A 19,837-nucleotide genomic window follows, 5' to 3' on the forward strand; every position below is an offset into this window, starting at 1 on the left:
TAATGCCTTCTTTTCCCAGATATTTCCTTTCCTTTTGTGTAATTATCTTAAACATTTTTACTTTATGGTCCCCATCTGATGGATATGTTATTTGAAGTCCTTAAGTGTAAAATACTGCTGTTTTTGATTTACTGATCCTTGTTCATGATTGACACTGAGTGAGGAGGAATGCGTTGTCATTTTTGAGAGTTCATCTTTAGTAGAATGTTTTGGAAGAGTCTTGTAAAGTGCAGATGGAGGTCCTCCCTCTGAAAAGATTTTGCTTTGATTCTACCAAGTAGTTCAGAATTATTACCACAAATCACAGTTTTATGTTAATTTCTTGGCTTAGCCATTCAGAGACAAAAAAAAAAATAGGTATTATAAATGTGATCATCAAACCTGTGTAAAAGACTATACATTTTACAGAAAAGACTAAGACATAGAGTGAGCCCTGGCTTTCTGTTTGGGAGTAGGGACTTCCCCATTCCCGTGCCCTATCTCCGCTATATCCAAGATTTTCTCTCCCTGCTCTTGGCCTGTAGTCCTTAAAACCAACACTGGTTGGCAAATGAAACCAAAAGCAAACCACTCTCAGAATCAGGCTGTAATTTCTCTCTTTTGCTGCCATTGCTGTTGCCCTTATTATTGTCTGTTTTGTGGGGGAAGAGGTGGTCACAGGATATTTCCCCTACTTTATTCAGAGATCAACAGTACATTTAAAAAATACATTCATTGTATTTTATCCAGCATTATGTAAATGTTTTATAATGGAAGAACTTTCCAGTTATATAGTCACCAATATTGTCCAAAACAGAAGACCATGAAATGCCTTTCAGAAATTTCCAGTTTATAAAAATATCAAAACATTCCCTTTGAACATCTTAGATTGTTAGCAATCTTGACATCAACTTTAATATACAGAACATACTTCTCAATTTTCTAATTTTTCATAATAAACCATAAACATGTTAGTCTGTATAAACATTTGTTTTTTTAATAAATTTATTTTTTATGGGTGTTCAATTTACCAACATACAGAATAACACCCAGTGCTCATCCCGTCAAGTGCCCTCCTCATGCCCGTCACCCATTCACCCCCACCCCCCACCCTCCTCCCCTTCCACCATCCCTAGTTTGTTTCCCAGAGTTAGGAGTCTTTATGTTCTGTCTCCCTTTCTGATATTTCCCACACATTTCTTCTCCCTTCTCTTATATTCCCTTTCACTATTATTTATATTCCCCAAATGAATGAGAACATATAATGTTTGTCCTTCTCCGATTGACAGCAAAGGATACAGTCAACAAAACTAAAAGACAACCTACAGAATGGGAGAAGATATTTGCAAATGACGTATCAGATAAAGGGCTAGTTGCCAAGATCTATAAAGAACTTATTAAACTCAACACCAAAGAAACAAACAATCCAATCATGAAATGGGAACAAGACATGAAAAGAAATCTCACAGAGGAAGACATAGGCATGGCCAACATGTACATGAGAAAATGCTCTGCATCCTTGCCATCAGGGAAATACAAATCAAAACCACAATGAGATACCACCTCACAGCAGTGAGAATGGGGAAAATTAACAAGGTAGGAAACCACAAATGTTGGAGAGGATGCGGAGAAAAGGGAACCCTCTTACATTGTTGGTGGGAATGTGAACTGGTGCACTCTGGAAAACTGTGTGGAGGTTCCTCAAAGAGTGTGTAAACATTTTTGAAGCTGTTTTTATTTTCAAATTCTATTCCTCTTTGAACATTAACAGTGACTCCTATTCTGAAAACTGTCTCAGTTAACCCTGTTGCCACGGAAGTCTTTCGTGCAGTCCACCCATAACCTACTGTGTCATGGCCCTTTTTTGTGTAGTGGCAACACAATTTTGAAGAAGGCTGCCTAAGTCCCATTTGTCATGGAGTTTATATCTTTTTTTAAAGATTTATTTGTTTGAGAGAGAAAAAAAAAAAAGTGTGTGAAGGGTAGAGAGAGAGGTAGAATCTAAAGCAGACTCCAAACGGAGCACAGAGCCCTGTACAGGGCTCAGTCTCACAACTTTGAGATCACACCATGAGCCAAAACCAAGAATCAGATGCTCAACCAAATGTGCCACCCAGGAGTCCCTGTTGGAGCTTATATCTTAATAGGTAGAGACAAACATAAAACTGTATCAAGTAGTGATTATTGACAGCATGAGTGGGAGGGGCAGAAGGAGAAATATAATGAAGTAGGTTCACACATCAACTTGAGTAGACCACTTTTTAATTATAAGCTTAATTGGCACAAAGTTCACTGAAAATACACTTCACTTTTACAGTCTTATAAATAGAAAAATACACAGATGCACAAAAATGATACTATGATACCAAATTCAAACAAATGATTTCCAAAGAGAATACAGGTTTATTTCAATAACTGAAGATGGTTCTTGCATGTGCACTATATCATATGTATGTTTGTGTGTCATGCTTAAGTCCAATGGGATATGTAGCTGATTGCTCATTAGCAACCTAGAAATATTGAAACATACAAATATTGTCTTCTATTTAACTACATAATAGACCATATAAAATGCTGTGTGATATGTAGCTGTAAAATTATAATTTGCTCCACTGAAGTCTACAGCAAATTTAGAAGGCACTGCTTGTGATAAGGACTCTGCCCTGGTAATGTCTGGATCTTTTCCTCACTGGAATACAGAATTCAAACAGGACTCAATGACTTTCTTAGTATTTAAAAGACGTATTCATTTCAAGAATAGAAATATGTAAGATCTCACTACCACAGCTAACTTCTTTAAAAGACTGGTAGTAAGTGGCAAAGAAACGGGATACATACTCAATCAAAAGCTATTTGAAAATTACCATGTAAAAGTAATTACTTCCATCATAGCTGTATTTTTCTAATTACAGTTCTTCCAAACATTTGCCACCACAAAATATGTTGATTTTTATTCTTTGTTTAAATTATGATGAATGGTATTTCTTCTTAAATAGCCATTAATCTCTTTGGAAATTTTACTCTAATTTACTTAAACCACTTTAATCAAGAATTTTCCCCTTTACCTTTATAAACACCTACCATGAAGCATATTTTAAAACCACCTTTAATATAAAGACACTTAGGCAATGCAGAGGAATCCATGACGTTGGCAAGACCCAGCAAGTGCAATAAATGCCTGTGATCTCAATAAAAAATATAGGCTATAAAGGCTTCATTTTTCTTATATTGAGCTATAGTATCAATGCAACTGCTTAAATACAACTTTTCTTCTCCCAATAGCAAACATTTTATGTAATTAGAATCTAATTCCTTGAATTCCACCAATGTAAAAATAAAACAAGTTGCAAATATCAATAACAAAGTGTGATGGTGAAAACAAAAGATTAGTCCACAAGCTAATTAAAACTGAAGTCTGAAGATGCCCGACCAACATTATAAATATGAAGAAAAAGAAGCTGAATGCTTACTTATAAAAAATAACTTCAGCAGAAGCACCAGCTATGTTCAAATGTGGCCAGCACATAGGCCAAGTATAAATGCACAGATCACAGTGAAATAAAGCCATTAAAATATAATTCCCTGATCCTTTAATCAACCCTTCAGAGCAGTGGGAATATGGTAAGGAGCTAGAAACCCCACTTCAGTTGCTCATACTACATTAAGATACCCCTAGCCTCATCCCCAAGCCCTTTCCTACTAATAAGAGTCACAGTGAGTATATTATTAGTCAATCTGCCTTATCCAGAGTCTATAGATATAACCATAATTTATTCTATATTCATTTTAAAGAGATTGTTTATATAAGTTAGTACTCAAGGACATTGAACTGATGTTTGTATATATTCATATTTAACATTGAAGCGTTTATTTTTTTGAAGTGGTTTAAATGGCATTTTACAAGGTCACCTACACTACAAGTAGAATTTTTTTTTTTAATTTGGATTAAGAACTGATAGTTTTAGAATTGTATCTAAGATTTTGAGTGTTAGACTCTGGACTGATGTATTTTAAGGCAGGAAATGGTATCTTTAGTCATTCTGCATAATAAACTCACTCTTCTGTGGCTACAGAATCCTTAATCCTGAATCATCTACTGCAATGGGCTAAGGTTTTATAAGGCACTTTCGGCTGTGTGAAATACTTCTCATAATTCTCGGGCTGAATCTTAAATATTTACAAAGCTGCAGCAAATTAATCATAAAACCAAATGCTTTATTGATCCTAAGTGGGACAGTAGAAGCCATTTGTACACAATGCCTGTTCATCACTCTCTCTGCTATGTATCACCCATAGAGAAGATCACAGACATGGGCCACTTGAGTTACTGTGTAGCTCACTGGACTCTTCAACAGCCACAGATCCCCTTCTCCTTTGCTTCATTCAAGTGATCTGTGGAGGTATGACCATTGGATCGGACCACTCCTTCAGGAATCCAGGATTTATCTACACATCGTTCCATTCGCTTCATTATCAGGTCCAGGAGCATCTCGATTGCTTGGCTTATGTTTGTCCCATTGGCAGCACTAGTTTCAAAGTAGGGGATTCTGCAAGACAGAGACAACTCAGGTAACAACATATGGAGGGAAAAGACAGTGACCTTTGCCCTTGATAACTTCAAAAATGAGCGTGAATATATAAGATGATAAAAACACTTTACCACAGAGGCACCTGGGTGGCTCAGTTAAGTGTCTGCCTATGGCTCAGTTTGTAGTCCCGGGGTCCTGGGATCAAGCCCCACACTGGGCTTCTTGCTTGCTAGGAAGCTTTCTTCTCCCTCCGCCCCGTCTCTACCCATCCCCTTCCTTGTGTGTGCTCAATCTATCTTTGTCTCTCTCTCTCCGTGTCTCTCATAAATCTTAAAAAAAAAAAAAAAAAAAAAAAAAAAAACTACCATAACAGTGTACACTAAAAAGTTTTTTTTTTAAGACAATAAAATAATTGACACTAAATTCCTAACAGACAAAAACTCCTGGAAATTTTCATTCCCATTTCACAGATGATTAGACTGAGGCTCAGAAAGATGAAGTAATCTGCCCAATTTCATAAAGATAGAAAGTAGCAGGGCTAGGATTTGAATCCACAGCTGCTTGATTCCAGTGTAACCATAAATTCTACTGGTTCAAATTAATCTACTTGTATGAGGATTTCCAAAACAAATCCCTTTCACTTGCTGCACTTGGGGGAGAGAGGGACTCACACTTCCTGTAGGAGCTGACAGGCCTTTCAGCTGGACCTCGGCAATTCTCTCCTCCTTTAGAATAGCTCTTAAAAACTGGTTGAGGAACTCTCAATTCATTTAAACATTTATCCACCCACCTGTGAGTACTGCAAGACATTGTTACTCCACTAATTTTACCATGCCCATGTTCAATCCCCTTCATATACTGACTCTCAAATATCTTAACCAGAGAATGGTATGCTGAGCAAATTACATGGTCTTGGCATACCTCCTACCTGGCTACATCTTTGGTTATTGTGAGTCTTCTTAATTCCATCTTCATCTGCTGCCTTGCCAACAAAATGATGATAATGCATTTTTCCCACTCCTCTGGTCACATGCAGTATTTGATTACCAAGTATGAAGAGGGCATCCTTTGTGTGGATTCAATAAATATTTATTTATTGAGTAGTTATGATGTTATTGAGTTAAATCACTGGAGCAGTGTGTGATGCTGCCATTGTTACAAGAATACTCTTAGATTGAGAAGTCTCAGAATTTCAGCACTTATATTTTTTTCACCATGCTTTTTCTCAACTATGCTATGAAGACTCATTTAATGTCTACAGAACATTTCTCATACTTAAAAAGAAGGCTTAACCATTCTACCACCCTTCAGAAATATATTGTTTCATGGAAAAGCAGCTGAAAAACCCATCCCTCTCCCCAAGAATAATGAGCTGAAACTGAAATACAAAAAGAGAGTGAGAGAGAGAGGAGGAAGAGGAGGGAAGAATGAAAGGAAGGAGAGAGGAAAGGGAAGGAAAGAAAGAAGGAAATAAAGTTGTTGGATGGAAGAACTTGCTTATCATAGTATTGCACATCTAATTTTTTGAAATCCTCTCAAAGTCCATTATAAATAGCACATTCAAGTCCTAAGTGTCGAGTTCCTCAACTGACTCTCCATTAACCTATTTCTACTTTCCATAGTTTTTCCCTCTCAGCTCCTAAAAATTGCCTCACAGTTATTTTTGAGGTATAAATTAGAAACCATAGTTTAAAATACCTTTAAAAACTATAAAATATAGAAGTTACAAACATCTTGGACAATGGTTAAGAGCCATAACCTCGGAAGCCAGGCTACCTGGATTTAAATCCTAGTATGACTTCTTACCAACTATATAACTCTGGCAAGTTATCAAACTGTGTGTGTCAGTTGCTTCATCCGTAAACCTAAATAATATCATTAATCATGGAATATCAATACTCTTATAAGGATTAAATAAGTTAACATTTGAAGTGTTTATATCAGAATCTGACATATCATTTCTGACATGTGTGTCATTGACAAGTGTTACTTATTTCCAACACAGAATAGGTTAAGTTACAAAAGTTTGCTGGTAATTTTGTTAACACTCAGAACACATCATCTCATAGAAAAAATGTCCCTGAGTCATGGACAATCATAGCTCCAAGAGATGTGAGCAATATTATAAACATTCAATTTCCAAAGTAGCTTACAAACTATTTGATTTAATTTATAAGGTAGCTGATCTACAGTACTGCCCTAAATTCTAGTACCTGGGACCATGCTTCCTTCCCTATGTCAGGGATGATTCACTCAGACCTGTCCTTCCCAAAGTGCTTCATGCTCCAAAGCATCTGCCTACCATGAATCCACATCAAATTCCTCATTCCCCCAAGTGATCTTCACTAAATACAGAGAGAAACAGATTTTACTTTACTGATTAATACTGAGGTATAAATGACTGGTGCTTCTAGCAGACCTATAAGCTATTGTCTAATATATTTACTCAAGCAAATATTTAATTGGTAGAACTTCAGGGTTATAGTTGTTATAAATGTTTAAGTCATTCATGTTAATATTGTACATCTTTTAATAAGATGTAGCTTAGATTTAGAACTCTAAATTCAAGTAACAACCTTCTCTCCTTCAAGTATATTTTCCTGCCATTTGTGAACCTCCAGGTCATGTGACCAAGAGTCTAGTTAACAATCTTAATCTTTAGACTAATCATTCAGACTCTTCTGAGCAACTGGGGCAATGCAGTTTTTGTTTCTACAAGAATTAATGAATGTTCAAGTTCACCTGACTCTGTTCTCCACTCTTTAAAAGCTGCCAGAGGAGAAGTGAGATCCACAGAGAATACTCTGAAATAAGACCTTCTTTCCACAACAAAATTATGCTCCAGAGACAGAAAAATGGACTGCCCAGCTTGTCCTAAGGGCAAGGGAAAGGCTAGACGATGGAGTTAGTACTATTTTTATGTCTGTATCTTCTTGACGTCCACTTTTATAAGGCATTTAGGCTACATTATCTGAACACTTCTTATCTGCAAAGAAGATAATAGTGGTTCATGGGGTCATGGCAAGGAGGAATTCCATGAGATAATACAAGTTAAGGACTTAGCACAAGCCTAGCATCCAGCAAGTGCTCAAGAAATCTTAACCTAATGGATTTTTCTTCTCTAAAAATCATACTCTGCTTTTCCTAAAGCTTACTAGGCAAAAATTTAGTAAAATTAGCTTACATTCAGGAGGGTCAACTGTCCCCCTTTTTAGCCATAGAAAGAATGATAATGTTCCTTCTCTCCACATGGTGGTGCTAATGTAGCATTAATTTACTAGGGGCAGTGTCGCCAAACCTTTGAAAAAACCCCATGCAGCTAATTGTGCTATCAATCCAAAAATGACCACTCAACAGCCATTTGGAATGCATGCAGAACACCAATTTTGGTACATTTTTTTAAAAAGAGGTTAATCACAAATGTTAAATAAAATGAGCAAAAGGGCAAACTACTTCAAATCAATGACAAGGGATGGTATTATTATCATTTGCAGGTTTTTGCCAGGATATCTATATCCTGCTCATGCAATAGGTCAGGATCCACATCAATCTGGTTTCTTTTGTATTATTTATTTCCACAAAACTAGAAAATCCTAGATTACAGTTAGAGGTTGTCAGGAATGAAAGCAATTATATTTGATGAGTCTGTCAAATAGTTCTAAATATTTGGCTCACATATGGAGCTAGATATTATAGAAAATGTTTTCACTTAATTAAGAAATGAGTCTCACTACTTTTCACAGTCTGTTGTCTTACAATAAAGGGCTGATGTATGGACTGGTTCAACCTAGGAGATTGTGCCAAATGAAATCTAGATCCTCTACTAAGTTATGTGGGGTTCTGAAAATCAGTTTTGTATGTTTAGGTTTTTTTTTTCCCCCAAGTTTTTCACCACCAGGTTAAGGCAACTATCCCTTAAAATTTCCTACCAGGTGCCATGACTCTCTGGATATGCCATCCATCACTGAACCTCGTGGTAAATCCCTCTGGGAAATGTGATTTTCATCCAATGAAATGAATCAACAAGGCTGGAATTTCCAACTTATATGTGAGTTCCCAAATAGGACCACTGTTGTTTGTTCAGGCACAGTACTTGGAGGAATTATTATTTATGCCAATTTAGAAAAATGTTCCCATGGGTGGAAATTGCACAAGTCACGAAGCCTATAAATCAGCGACTCTTAATACTGGCATATGTTACTGATGATACAATGTATGTCCTACAAGGAATATGGATCAGTCAAATCCTGATGTTTAGTTTCAGCTTATGTGTGTGGTTTTAAAACATGCCCGATGATACAGCATTATTTCTTAAATAAAGGAAGGATGTCATGAAGTATGCAATAAATCAAATTACTCAAGATAAAGCTATTCATACATTTCATCTAGTTCAGACTAGATAGGACACTGAGCATTCTGCTGAGCTAAGCCATTTGGAACCCAGAAATGGTCTGTACTCATATTATTACTGTTGTAAATAAATGTTCTTAACACATTCTTCAATCCAGAAACTCGAGCACTTTCCTTATTAAGAGCCATCCTCCTACAGTGGGGAAAGAATTATCTTAAATTTGCTACCCTTAAGAAAATAAATCTTAAAGGTTCTCATCAGAAGAAAAAAATATAATTGCATGTAGTGATGGATGTTAACCATACCTATTGTGATCGTTTTTGCAATATATACACATATCCAATCATTACATTGTACACCTAAAACTAATACAATGTTATAATCAATTATTTATCAATTTAAAAGCATGTGCTGCCCATTCCTTTGTATAGCACATGAAATATGTATACATTCAATTACCATGCTTTCATCATATTCATAATTTTCTGTATTTCCTTCAACTCAGAATCAAAAACAAAAGGCTTGTAATGACTTTCAACTATCCTGTGTGAAAAAAGAAGAGTGGGAAGGCATTTAGATGCAGCCATTTTTACTCACCAAGTCCTTGCCTGGCAACTTATGGCTGGCATTCCCTCAGTACCAATCCCTGTGTCCCTTCCCAGTCTAGATCACAGCTGATTTAATCAACTATGAAAAAGAAAAAAACCTTTCCTCAAACATGGATTTTCCAGTGATGGGTCATTAAGCACACTTCCCTCACCTATGCATGGCACAGTAAACAATTGCTTCATATTCTGTGCATAATGATTTGCCAACTATACTGTCAAGGGAAGTATCTGCCAGCACACACACCTGATAGTAACTTGACATGCATGCCAGTGGTTCTCAAAGCGCTGTCCTCAGCCACCTGCAGGAGCAATATCTAGGAATCATTTAGAAACAAATTTCTGGGCTCCAAGCCAGATCTACTGAATCAGAAATTACTTGGGAGCCAGAGTTCAGGTGATTTTTGACACACACTAAGTTTTGAGACCCAATAGTATCACCTGAAAGAGGAATGTTACCAATGCTGTTTTTTTTTTTTTTTTCCCTAAAGATTTTATTTATTTATTTATTCATGAAAGACGCAGAGAAGCAGAGACACAGGCAGAGGGAGAAGCAGGCCCCATGCAGGGAGCCCGATGTAGGACTCAATCCCAGGACTGAGAGATCATGACTTGAGCCCACGGCAGATGCTCAACTGCTGAGCCACCCAGGCATCCCAGCCAATGCTGGTTCTGTCTGCTCTTCTAACATATTTGACTTTGTAGCTATTTTTAAAAATGTTTCAGCAACAGTGTAGACTGTCCTCATTTTGACTGGCAGGAGAACAAATTCAGACAAACTTCTGTTTTGCTCCTTTGTCTGACTTCATTTATATTATTATTGAATATAACATACCAGAAAGCATTATTTTGCCCTTGTTCTAAAAAAAAACTAAAAATTACAGGAAATTAGAGGTAAATGGATTATTTGCCTACTAAACATAAAATGTCTGATATTCTTCATTATACATTCAATTCACCCTTTCCATTTTTGACTGCTACACGAATGTCTTATTCTCAGATTTACTTGTCCTTGCAGAATAGAATTCTTGCAGACAAATATATTTTCCATATTTGTACTACAACATGCTCTTTATTAGGTTTGTGAAGTTTTTCTGAGACAGTCTTTCATTCTTCAAGCACATATATATTTAAGAGAAGCACTTATGAATCAATGATTTATTTTTAGGTACTGGGGAGAAGAGATAGCACAATAGTAACAAAAAAATGTGAATTTATCAGACAACATACAAATGATACAAAGATGTGCCATAAACCATACTCTACCACTATTAGCATGGAGATAAACTGACCAACACAACCTTTTAGTACATGTGCAATCAATAAAAATATCAGGATTACAAATGAAAAAAATTCTGTGAAAATGATCATTAAACTTATATACCAAATTTGTGAAATGCATGTGTACTAAATCATTTCATTAAATCTTCTGAAACTGCCAAACAGCCTACAGAACTATATATTTTTTTAAGATTTGAGAGTGAGAGAGTGTGCACGTGTGTGTGCGTGTGTGCGTGTGTGTGTGTGTGTGTGTGGAGGGAAGGGGCAGAGGGAGAGAGAATCTTAAGCAGGCTTCATGCCCAGCGTGGAGCCCAACACCGGGCTTGATCTCACAACCCTGAGATCATGACCTAAGCTGAAACCAAGAGTCAGACACTTAACCAACTGAATGACCCGGGTGCCCCCAGAACTTTATTTTATTCTTCCAAATTCCTAAGGAAATTCTGTTTCCATCTCTTTCCATTCTTCTCCAGTAGATTCCATTATCTTACCTGCTAATCCTTTCTCTCATTTTAACTTAATTCAGAAACTTTAGATAGAGCCCCTCTTATGAAGTACTCCCCAGACCTTGTGAGCTGGGCACAGACAAAAGACTCCCTCCAACTTCCCCTACAGACAGAAGGCAATGTTGGGCTTTTTATACCAGGCAGGATGTGGAATCCTAAGAACCAGAACAGAAGAAACCAACAAAGTCTGAAGAAGTCGAGAGGGGGATAAAGTCAATCCTGGCTCTCTTCCAGCCCTTGAGAACATACTTGTTGGATCTAGCCAATTTTCCTAAATGCCCTATTTCTTTTGGCCTCACTAACCTACTTCTTACAAGCATAGCCTAGGTGCACGGTTTCCATTGCTTCATCACTTACTTCCTCCTTAACCCCTTGCAACATAGCTCCCAGCTCCCAGTTTCGACACTTCACTATTCTCGGTATCTGGCCCTCCCTCTTTCCTTCCCACTACACAATATGAATGCCTCTCAAGAGTAGATAAGCATATCAGAATTGCCTGTGGGGCTTTGCCAGTCTCCACCTCAGAATCACTACACCAGATCAATTGTGTCAAAGCTCAGAAGTGAGGCCCAGATCTGAGTATTTTTTTAAAAGCTCCACAGGTGCTTCTAACGTGACAATCACGTGGAGAGGTTTTTAAAGACACCAGTGCCCAGGCCCTCACCTGTGGTGGTTTTGTACCATGTCAACTTGGTTAGGTTGAACATTTCTCAGAATTTCTTTTCCAGTTAGGGAAGATCACAGGAGAGATTCAGGGGAGTTTTGGGGGTGGAAGCGAAGCAGCAGCCATTCTGTAGCTCTCATACATCATTGCTTACCTACTGGCTCATCTGGTTTTGGCATAAACCAACAACCAGACCTATACCTGCTCCACCTTCCTCCCTTAGTTTCTCCAACTCCTGGGCCAGGTGTGTGTGCTTAGCTCTGTGACAAAGGTCCCTGGCTTCTCTAGGATACCCACACCATCCAGGTCAGAGGTAACCCAGCACTGACCGGGTTTCAGTCTGTCATTATGGGTCCCAGCTGGTGTCTGCTGGTGTTTGCTCTCCACACCTTAAACCCACCTTCTTCCTGACTACCTGACCTGTGGACTTCAAGTTTCCGCATCAGAAACACCACCTTATATTATTTACCTATAATAATTTTTCTTACAGCTTAACCAGCTCTCCAAGTGCATAAGGTCAGATACCTGTAACAAATCCCTTTATATGTAAGTATGTTTCTTCAATTGAATATTGAACCACTGATAAACCACTCCAGACCAATTACCTCAGAAGCTCAGAAGTGAGGCCCAGACACAAGCATTTCTTAAAAGCTCTTCAGATGCTTCTAACATGGTTAAACACCATCTACCCAAGAGTGAAAATCTCCACATCCTATTGCAAATCTGTGCCAGATTATGTAAGCCATTAGAGTTGAGGGGACTACACTCCCCAGCCCACCTTGCCTTGTTCCACCCCTAGAATTGAAAAAGATTTAAAATCCTGTTCTGCCCTACCCTATTTTTTCTGATTTATTCCTTTTTCTTTTCCACAAATATAGCCCCTACCCACCTAACAGATCACCACAATCTCCCTGTCTCTAGTCTTTCCTCCCTCCATTTCACCCCACCCACCACCCCTAGACTGATGTAAAGAAGTACTTATCACATCCCTCCATGCTCAAAAGGCTTTCAGCAACTCCTTGCCACCCACCTCCCACACTCACCCAAGATCAAATCTACCCTCCTTACCTGGTATTCTAAACTCTCCAGACTCCGACTTCTTCCCACCTGGCCAACCTATCTTTCTACTTCTTTCCCAATGTGAACACTATCCTCAAGTGTTCTCTGGTCCTCCATCAGCCCAAAGAAGAAAAAATAGTCATCACACAATAAAGAGAGAAAGGCCCTCCTCTGGCCTCCTTGGATTCTGTAACCAGGGCCAGTAGCTGGGTAACATCCCCTACATACCATTCCATACTACCTCTCTCTCTCTCTACTTCCCGTTCTCAATTCTACTTGCTGCCTCCCACCTATATTAAGGGTAATTAGCATACACATTTGAGTTCTCATTGTATCAGAGGTAGAAAGTAAAGCACAAATTCCTTTGTAGAGGGGACCTTGACATTTTTAATAAGCAGCACCTAACCCCTTCTTTCAGGTCCATTTAATGCTACTGTGATGCTATTCCCAGAGCTCAAGGAAGACCAGTTTTTAGATGATTCTTCACCACAAAAATATAACCTAAACCAAGGGAATCTTCACAATCCTCTCCCAGTCGAGAAATTTCAAAGCCCATAGGCCTCCTTATATGCTGGGGCTCTCTACAGCAGCACATTGAAAGTTTCTTGCTGAATAAAGAGAATTTTCTTATCCCATGCATCTCCTACGTTCATTTTGGGGACACTGACTTATAGTTTGGGCATCTGCCCTCAAAAGTGTCTTCCTTTAAACATCAAGAGATTAATAAAATGGTATTTTTTTAATTTATTTTTTATTGGTGTTCAATTTACTAACATACAGAATAACCCCCAGTGCCGTCACCCATTCACTCCCACCCCCCGCCCTCCTCCCCTTCTACCACCCCCTAGTTCGTTTCCTAGAGTTAGCAGTCTTTATGTCCTGTCTCGCTTTCTGATATTTCCCACACATTTCTTCTCCCTTCCTTTATATTCCCTTTCACTATTATTTATATTCCCCAAATGAATGAGAACATATAATGTTTGTCCTTCTCCGACTGACTTACTTCACTCAGCATAATACCCTCCAGTTCCATCCACGTTGAAGCAAATGGTGGGTATTTGTCATTTCTAATAGCTGAGTAATATTCCATTGTATACATAAACCACATCTTCTTTATCCATTCATCTTTCGTTGGACACCGAGGCTCCTTCCACAGTTTGGCTATCGTGGCCATTGCTGCTATAAACATCGGGGTGCAGGTGTCCCAGCGTTTCATTGCATTTGTATCTTTGGGTATTGAAGCATGGCCCTCACCCAATATTTTTCCTAGGGTTCCCACTATCACATAACATTAATATGTAAAGTAGGTGTTTATACCTCCCAAGGCCTACATCTGAGTGTGTTGTTTCAATTTTTTGCTTTTGCATTTTCCATTACCCATTCATGTGCTAATTTTTGAATTGGGAATGTTTTCACTAGATTTTTCTACAAAAAGACTCACCCATATTTCTCTGCAAGTCCTCTTGCATCCTCCTCTTTTACTACTCTCTGGTCTTCCAGATCACTCTTATTTCCACATAACACTATATCTGGGTTTTCACAATATGCATGCATTTGTAGTTGGCCTGTAAGAAAAATTATTATAGGTAAATAATATAAGTGTGTGATCAATGGAGAATATATGAAAAACTGTAATATGGATATACGGTCATAAGGAAATGATATGCTTTCAAAGCATCAATAACCTAATCTGCAAAACTGAATGATGGGATAGAGATCTAAACCTTATCCTTAAGCATATATCCCACCCCACCTTATTTGTGTCAGAGAGGAGTAGAATTCGCTACCCCTCCAAATGTGTAGGTGTAAACGTGAGCAACCATGGTTGCACACACATGTGGTTTCTACTGAAGAAAAACCATTTGAAGAAAAAATTGAAGAATTTTTAGTGCTTATTGCTAATCTTAAAGCTCTGCTTTTTGTATAGTGTCTCTCCACAGCAACATTTTAAAAAGAACTGTCTTCCTATGAACTAGCTTGTTTCTATCTGAAATGTTTTCACATTTTTCTACAATCCTAAGGCAGATTCAATTCAATTAAAATAAGCAAAATGTAAGACTAATGAGAGAAAACCTAGAATAAATAGGAAGTGAGTCTGTCACCAGAACCAAGGGGAAGCAAAAGACTATAATTCTTATTCCACAGCTTTTATCACTTTTTACCTGAAAACCTATAAATAGGCATACTTTATAAAAAGCAATTAAACAAAAAGAGCTCCACTAATCTAATTTTCCCACTAAAAAGAGCTTTCACTAATCTAATTTCCCAAGTAAAATAAAGACTTATTTCTTATTCACCATACCCCATAATGAAATTAAAGCAGCCCAAACTATCACAAGAAGACCTAGCTCAAAGTTGGAATGACCTAATTTATTTTTTATCATGGTTAACCAAAAAGTGTCGACATTTTAGTTCCTCATTACAAAGTTATGTTCATTATATCTTATCGAGAGAAAATCTAGTCAGCAAGTATTCACTGACCATTAACATAGGCAAGACACTTGGTGCAGATTTTCAGGGCCCCGACCATTGCCTTCAAGAGACAACTGGGCAACAAGGCCTATAGAGAGGCAAAACCAGTCTATTCATGTTTCCAATAACTGCCATGTGCTTTTTTTCCTCCAGGAAGCTGGTAACACATGCTGTCCCCACATGCTTGAATACCCAACCACAACCTTCCTTCCAGGAATCCCCACTCTTCTTTTATGACTTGCCTCTCAGTTACCTCTACTGTGAAAGCTTTCTAGTCTCCAGAGTGGCTCTGTGCTCTATTAACCCCCATATGTGTCCAGTGTCATGATTATGAACATGAACTCAGAACTGACTATGTCTAAGGTTGAATCCTGGCTCTGCCATTTATTAGCTGTGTGACCCTGAGGAAGGCCATTTCTCCATCTGTAAATGGTAATAATAATGGTACTTACTTCACAGAGTTAAGGTATGGATTAAATGAGTTAATTCAGTGATTCTCCAGGTAAGGTCCATGGGCCTTCTTCAGGTGCTTCTAACATGGTTAAACACCATCTCACCTGAGATCAAGTCTACTCTCCTTACCTGGTATTCTAAACTCTCCAGACTCTGACTTCTTCCCACCTGGCCAACCTATCTTTCTACTTCTTTCCCAATGTGAACACTATCCTCAAGTGTTCTCTGGTCCTCCATCAGCCCAAAGAAGAAAAAATAGTCATCACACAATAAAGAGAGAAAGGCCCTCCTCTGGCCTCCTTGGATTCTGTAACCAGGGCCAGTAACTGGGTAACATCCCCTAAATACCATTCCACACTACCTCTCTCTCTACTTCCCCTTCCTTTTCAATTCCACTTGCCTTACCCTTACCAGGAAACTCGTTAGAAATGCAAATTCTCAGATCCCACCCCAGATCTACTTAATCAGGAATGCTGGCATATGGAGCCCAGAATCTGTGTTTTTTTTTTGGTTTTTTTTTTTTTATGATAGTCACACACAGAGAGAGAGAGAGAGAGGCGCAGAGACACAGGCAGAGGGAGAAGCAGGCTCCATGCACTGGGAGCCCGACGTGGGATTCGATCCCGGGTCTCCAGGATCGCGCCCTGGACCAAAGGCAGTCGCTAAACCGCTGCGCCACCCAGGGATCCCCAGAATCTGTGTTTTAACAAACACTCTAGGTGATCCAGATGCACACACACACTTGAGAACAATTAAATTAATATGATACTAACATAGCATTTAGAAGTGCTATGTAAGTATCACCAGTAATGATGTTTAATAGTGTTTATTTTGGAGACTCCTGGAAGTATGATTATTGGTAATTTTTCTTTATATTTTTTCCTTCCTAATTTAAAAAGAGGGGTGTAGGGATGGCTTTTCAGATAGAATACTAATAATAAAAATATAGAGGCAAAAACATGTAAAACATATACCTGTTGGGCTCTGATACCATTCATGTGAGGCTATAGAAGCCATGTTTACAAATTCAGGCTACTTTAGAGTTTCTTTATGAAATAGGCTGCCACTAAATGAGGAATGACTATGGGCATGACTTTCCCATCTGAGCTCCAGGAGGACAGATGAGTGAATACAACACCACCTGATTCCTTTCAGCTATCAGATTTAAGTTCAGAGGACTCAGCTCTCTGTTCAGTCTCCTGAATTCAGCAGGGCTCACCTTTGGACTTGTATGTATTCCATTTTCCGCAGTACATGGACAGCTTTGGAGTCAAGAGAGAAAGGACTGCAATGGCAGCTCTGGAGAAGCAAAGGGAGGGTGGAGACCTGCTCTCCTCTCCCTGGGCAAGTCAGGCCCCAGGAGTCAACTACCTGTTCAATGCAACAGTACCTTTGTTCTAGTATATACCCCTCAAAAAGAAGAAATGAATGATCCCTGTAATATTCAAAATGCTAATAGGCAGAGGACAAATAAAATGTATAGATAATAAATTTTTATTCCTAATTAAGATTTGATATTATGACCTTTGACACTGAACTTTTTTTAAAGGGGGGTTGGGGGAGAGAATATTTTCCATTGAAGATATGAAATCCTCAAAATGTGTAAGTTTTCTCTACCTGTGCATTAAGACTTCTTTTACACTATAAGGAAAACAAAAAATGTATAGATTACACATAATTTCCCATAATTTTGTTATTTATCTAAATCATCTAAAAAGTCCAGATAGGCAAGAGCCATCTGTCTCAGAATTTCCATTTCTACCTGTGAAAACAGGTGGGTTGTTGATCTCCCAATGTTAAGATTGTATGAGCGCATCTCTAATAAGAATCTTATAAAGTGTTTGACTTAAAGCCCAGAACTTGTTAGAATGATACAAAGAAGAGGATGATGAGCAAGGGCTGAGGATAAAGGACTAGAAAATAGCCATCATCATTCAGCTTTAATCGAAATAATGAGGTGTGCAACACAAGCACCTAACAAAGTGAAGCCCATAAGCATAACTAAATTTGAGGAATTTGTACTTAAAGTATTAAATAGCTCTTCAAATCATAATGATTAACTTAGTTGAGAAGGAGCATAAAAGGCTACTGAACTGAAAGCCAAATTCCATGTCCTCAGAGAAGTTGACTACTGGTTAAGTCCCAGAGTCTTCATTCTAAAATAAAGACACACCACCTGCCTGAATCTTCCTCCAGGGTGCTTGCAAGGGTCAGATACAAAGTATGTGGAAATACTTTGAAAATCATGATCTACCACATAAATTACTTATTTAAAAACTCATTCTTAAAAATAAGATTTTCTACTATTAAAACTACAGCCAATGACCCCTTCATATTTTTTTATTTTTAAAAAGCAGATATTTTTAAAAAAGTGTTTCATTTTAAGGATTTGGATGTTAAGAATTTAACATCACAGCCTTCCCCAATAGATTCTCTAGGTTTGTGCTATTACAAACAATAGAGAAAAATGTAATGTTTGCCAACTGTTAGTGGCAGGATTTTAAGAGGCTACTAACCAATCATTTAAGAGATTGGGATCTCTGCAAAGAGCCAAGATGAAGGTAGGTGTGTGTTTCTCTCTCTCTCTTTCTGTGTGTGTGTGTGTGTGTGTGTGTGTGTAGCTCTGAGTACAGAAGAGACAGAGCCAGGGGTGTGATCTATTAAGCCTTCAAGACATATTTAGCTCTATGTAGTAGATGTATTAAGCCCTGGTTGATATAAGCCTGATAGCATACAATAGGCAAGCAGATACTTAGAGATTTAACTTCTCTGGGCTTGTTTCCTTATCTATAAAATGGGGATAAGAGCATCCTCTGTGGAAAAGCCAAAAAGATTACATGGAAAGTGCTTCCATGTTCCTACAGGATAAGTACTCAAAAAAATCAAAGTTAGTATTACTAGGGAAAACAGTATTTCAGTAATGTTTGTCCCCAAAGTAAAACCTTGCTCCTTTAACAGCATTTTTAATAGTACTAGGAGCTCCTCCAAAACAACTTACAACAGAAGCAGAATTTCAGAGAGCATTGTATTGTGAGAAGTGGGGAGCAGGAGACAGAGAAACAATATCACTTACTTATCCAGTTTCTGACATTGAGGAAACTTTGCTCATTTGTCAGATCAAAAAGCAGAAGAAATCCCATAGCATCTCTGAAGAACGCTGTTGTCAAGCTACGAAACCTAGGAACATAAAAGCAGATTGGTCACCTAAATCACGCCCCCACTCCTGAATATAAAACTAACAATAGTGCCATTGGCCTCTTCCAATAATTCATCCATGACAAATTGGGTTTTTAATAATGTGCCATTGTTTTTAATAACTTCACATTATATATGCATATAGTATTTTTTAATTACACAAAATCTAGCAAAGTATGCTATCAAATAGATACCTAGAGCTAGAAAGCATATTTGAAAATATATTGAGGCTTTATAAAATGCCAACAATTATCAAAAGTTCTATTTGGAATCCAATCTCTTAGAGAACAAAGTGATGGGTACCAGAGGGGAGGTGGGGGTGGCTGGCTGGGTGGGTGAAATAGATAAAGGGGATTAAGAGAACACTTATGCCAAGCACCAAGTAATGTATGGAATTGCAGAGTTACTATATTGTACACCTGAGACTAATATAACACTGGACATTAACTGTACTGGAATTAAATAAAAATAAATAAAAACAAGCTGTGTAAATTTTTAAAAATTAAAAAACAAATTGAATAATGATATTCCAAAAGTGTACAAGACAGTTATTTATCACTTACATAAGTTTTTGTGTTAATGGACCATGTGATTTGAAAAACTAGACTGTTGGACAGGGATCACAAGAACTAGCTCATGAGGGATGCCTGAGTGGTTCAGCAGTTAAAGTGTCTGCCTTCTGCTCAGGGTGTGATCCTGGAGTCCTGGGATCAAGTCCCACCATCAGGTTACCTGCATGGAGC

At 38.0% G+C, this 19,837-nt stretch overlaps 1 protein-coding gene and 1 long non-coding RNA gene across 4 annotated transcripts in view; one reads left to right on the forward strand and one right to left on the reverse strand.

Moving 5' to 3' along the window:
* Positions 1-13,687, forward strand: part of LOC140622936 (uncharacterized) — a 17,369-nt gene extending 3,682 nt beyond the window's left edge. The window contains exons 2-4 of the long non-coding RNA XR_012022593.1: positions 8,441-8,556; positions 12,406-12,461; positions 13,393-13,687. This is a non-coding gene — a long non-coding RNA (uncharacterized lncRNA). The remainder of the gene's footprint in view (positions 1-8,440; positions 8,557-12,405; positions 12,462-13,392) is intronic.
* The window catches only part of RAB27A (RAB27A, member RAS oncogene family), a 71,887-nt gene continuing 54,274 nt past the window's right edge, over positions 2,225-19,837 (reverse strand). For all 3 annotated transcript variants that reach the window (XM_072808720.1, XM_072808721.1, XM_072808722.1), the window contains 3 exons: positions 18,973-19,076; positions 14,416-14,539; positions 2,225-4,526 (listed from right to left, as the gene is read on the reverse strand). In XM_072808720.1, coding sequence (XP_072664821.1) covers positions 4,328-4,526; positions 14,416-14,539; positions 18,973-19,076 — 427 coding nt within the window. In that variant the 3' untranslated portion in view covers positions 2,225-4,327. The remainder of the gene's footprint in view (positions 4,527-14,415; positions 14,540-18,972; positions 19,077-19,837) is intronic.

Source organism: Canis lupus, chromosome 32, assembly GCF_048164855.1.
Source record: "Canis lupus baileyi chromosome 32, mCanLup2.hap1, whole genome shotgun sequence".
Taxonomy (NCBI): Eukaryota; Metazoa; Chordata; class Mammalia; order Carnivora; family Canidae; genus Canis; species Canis lupus.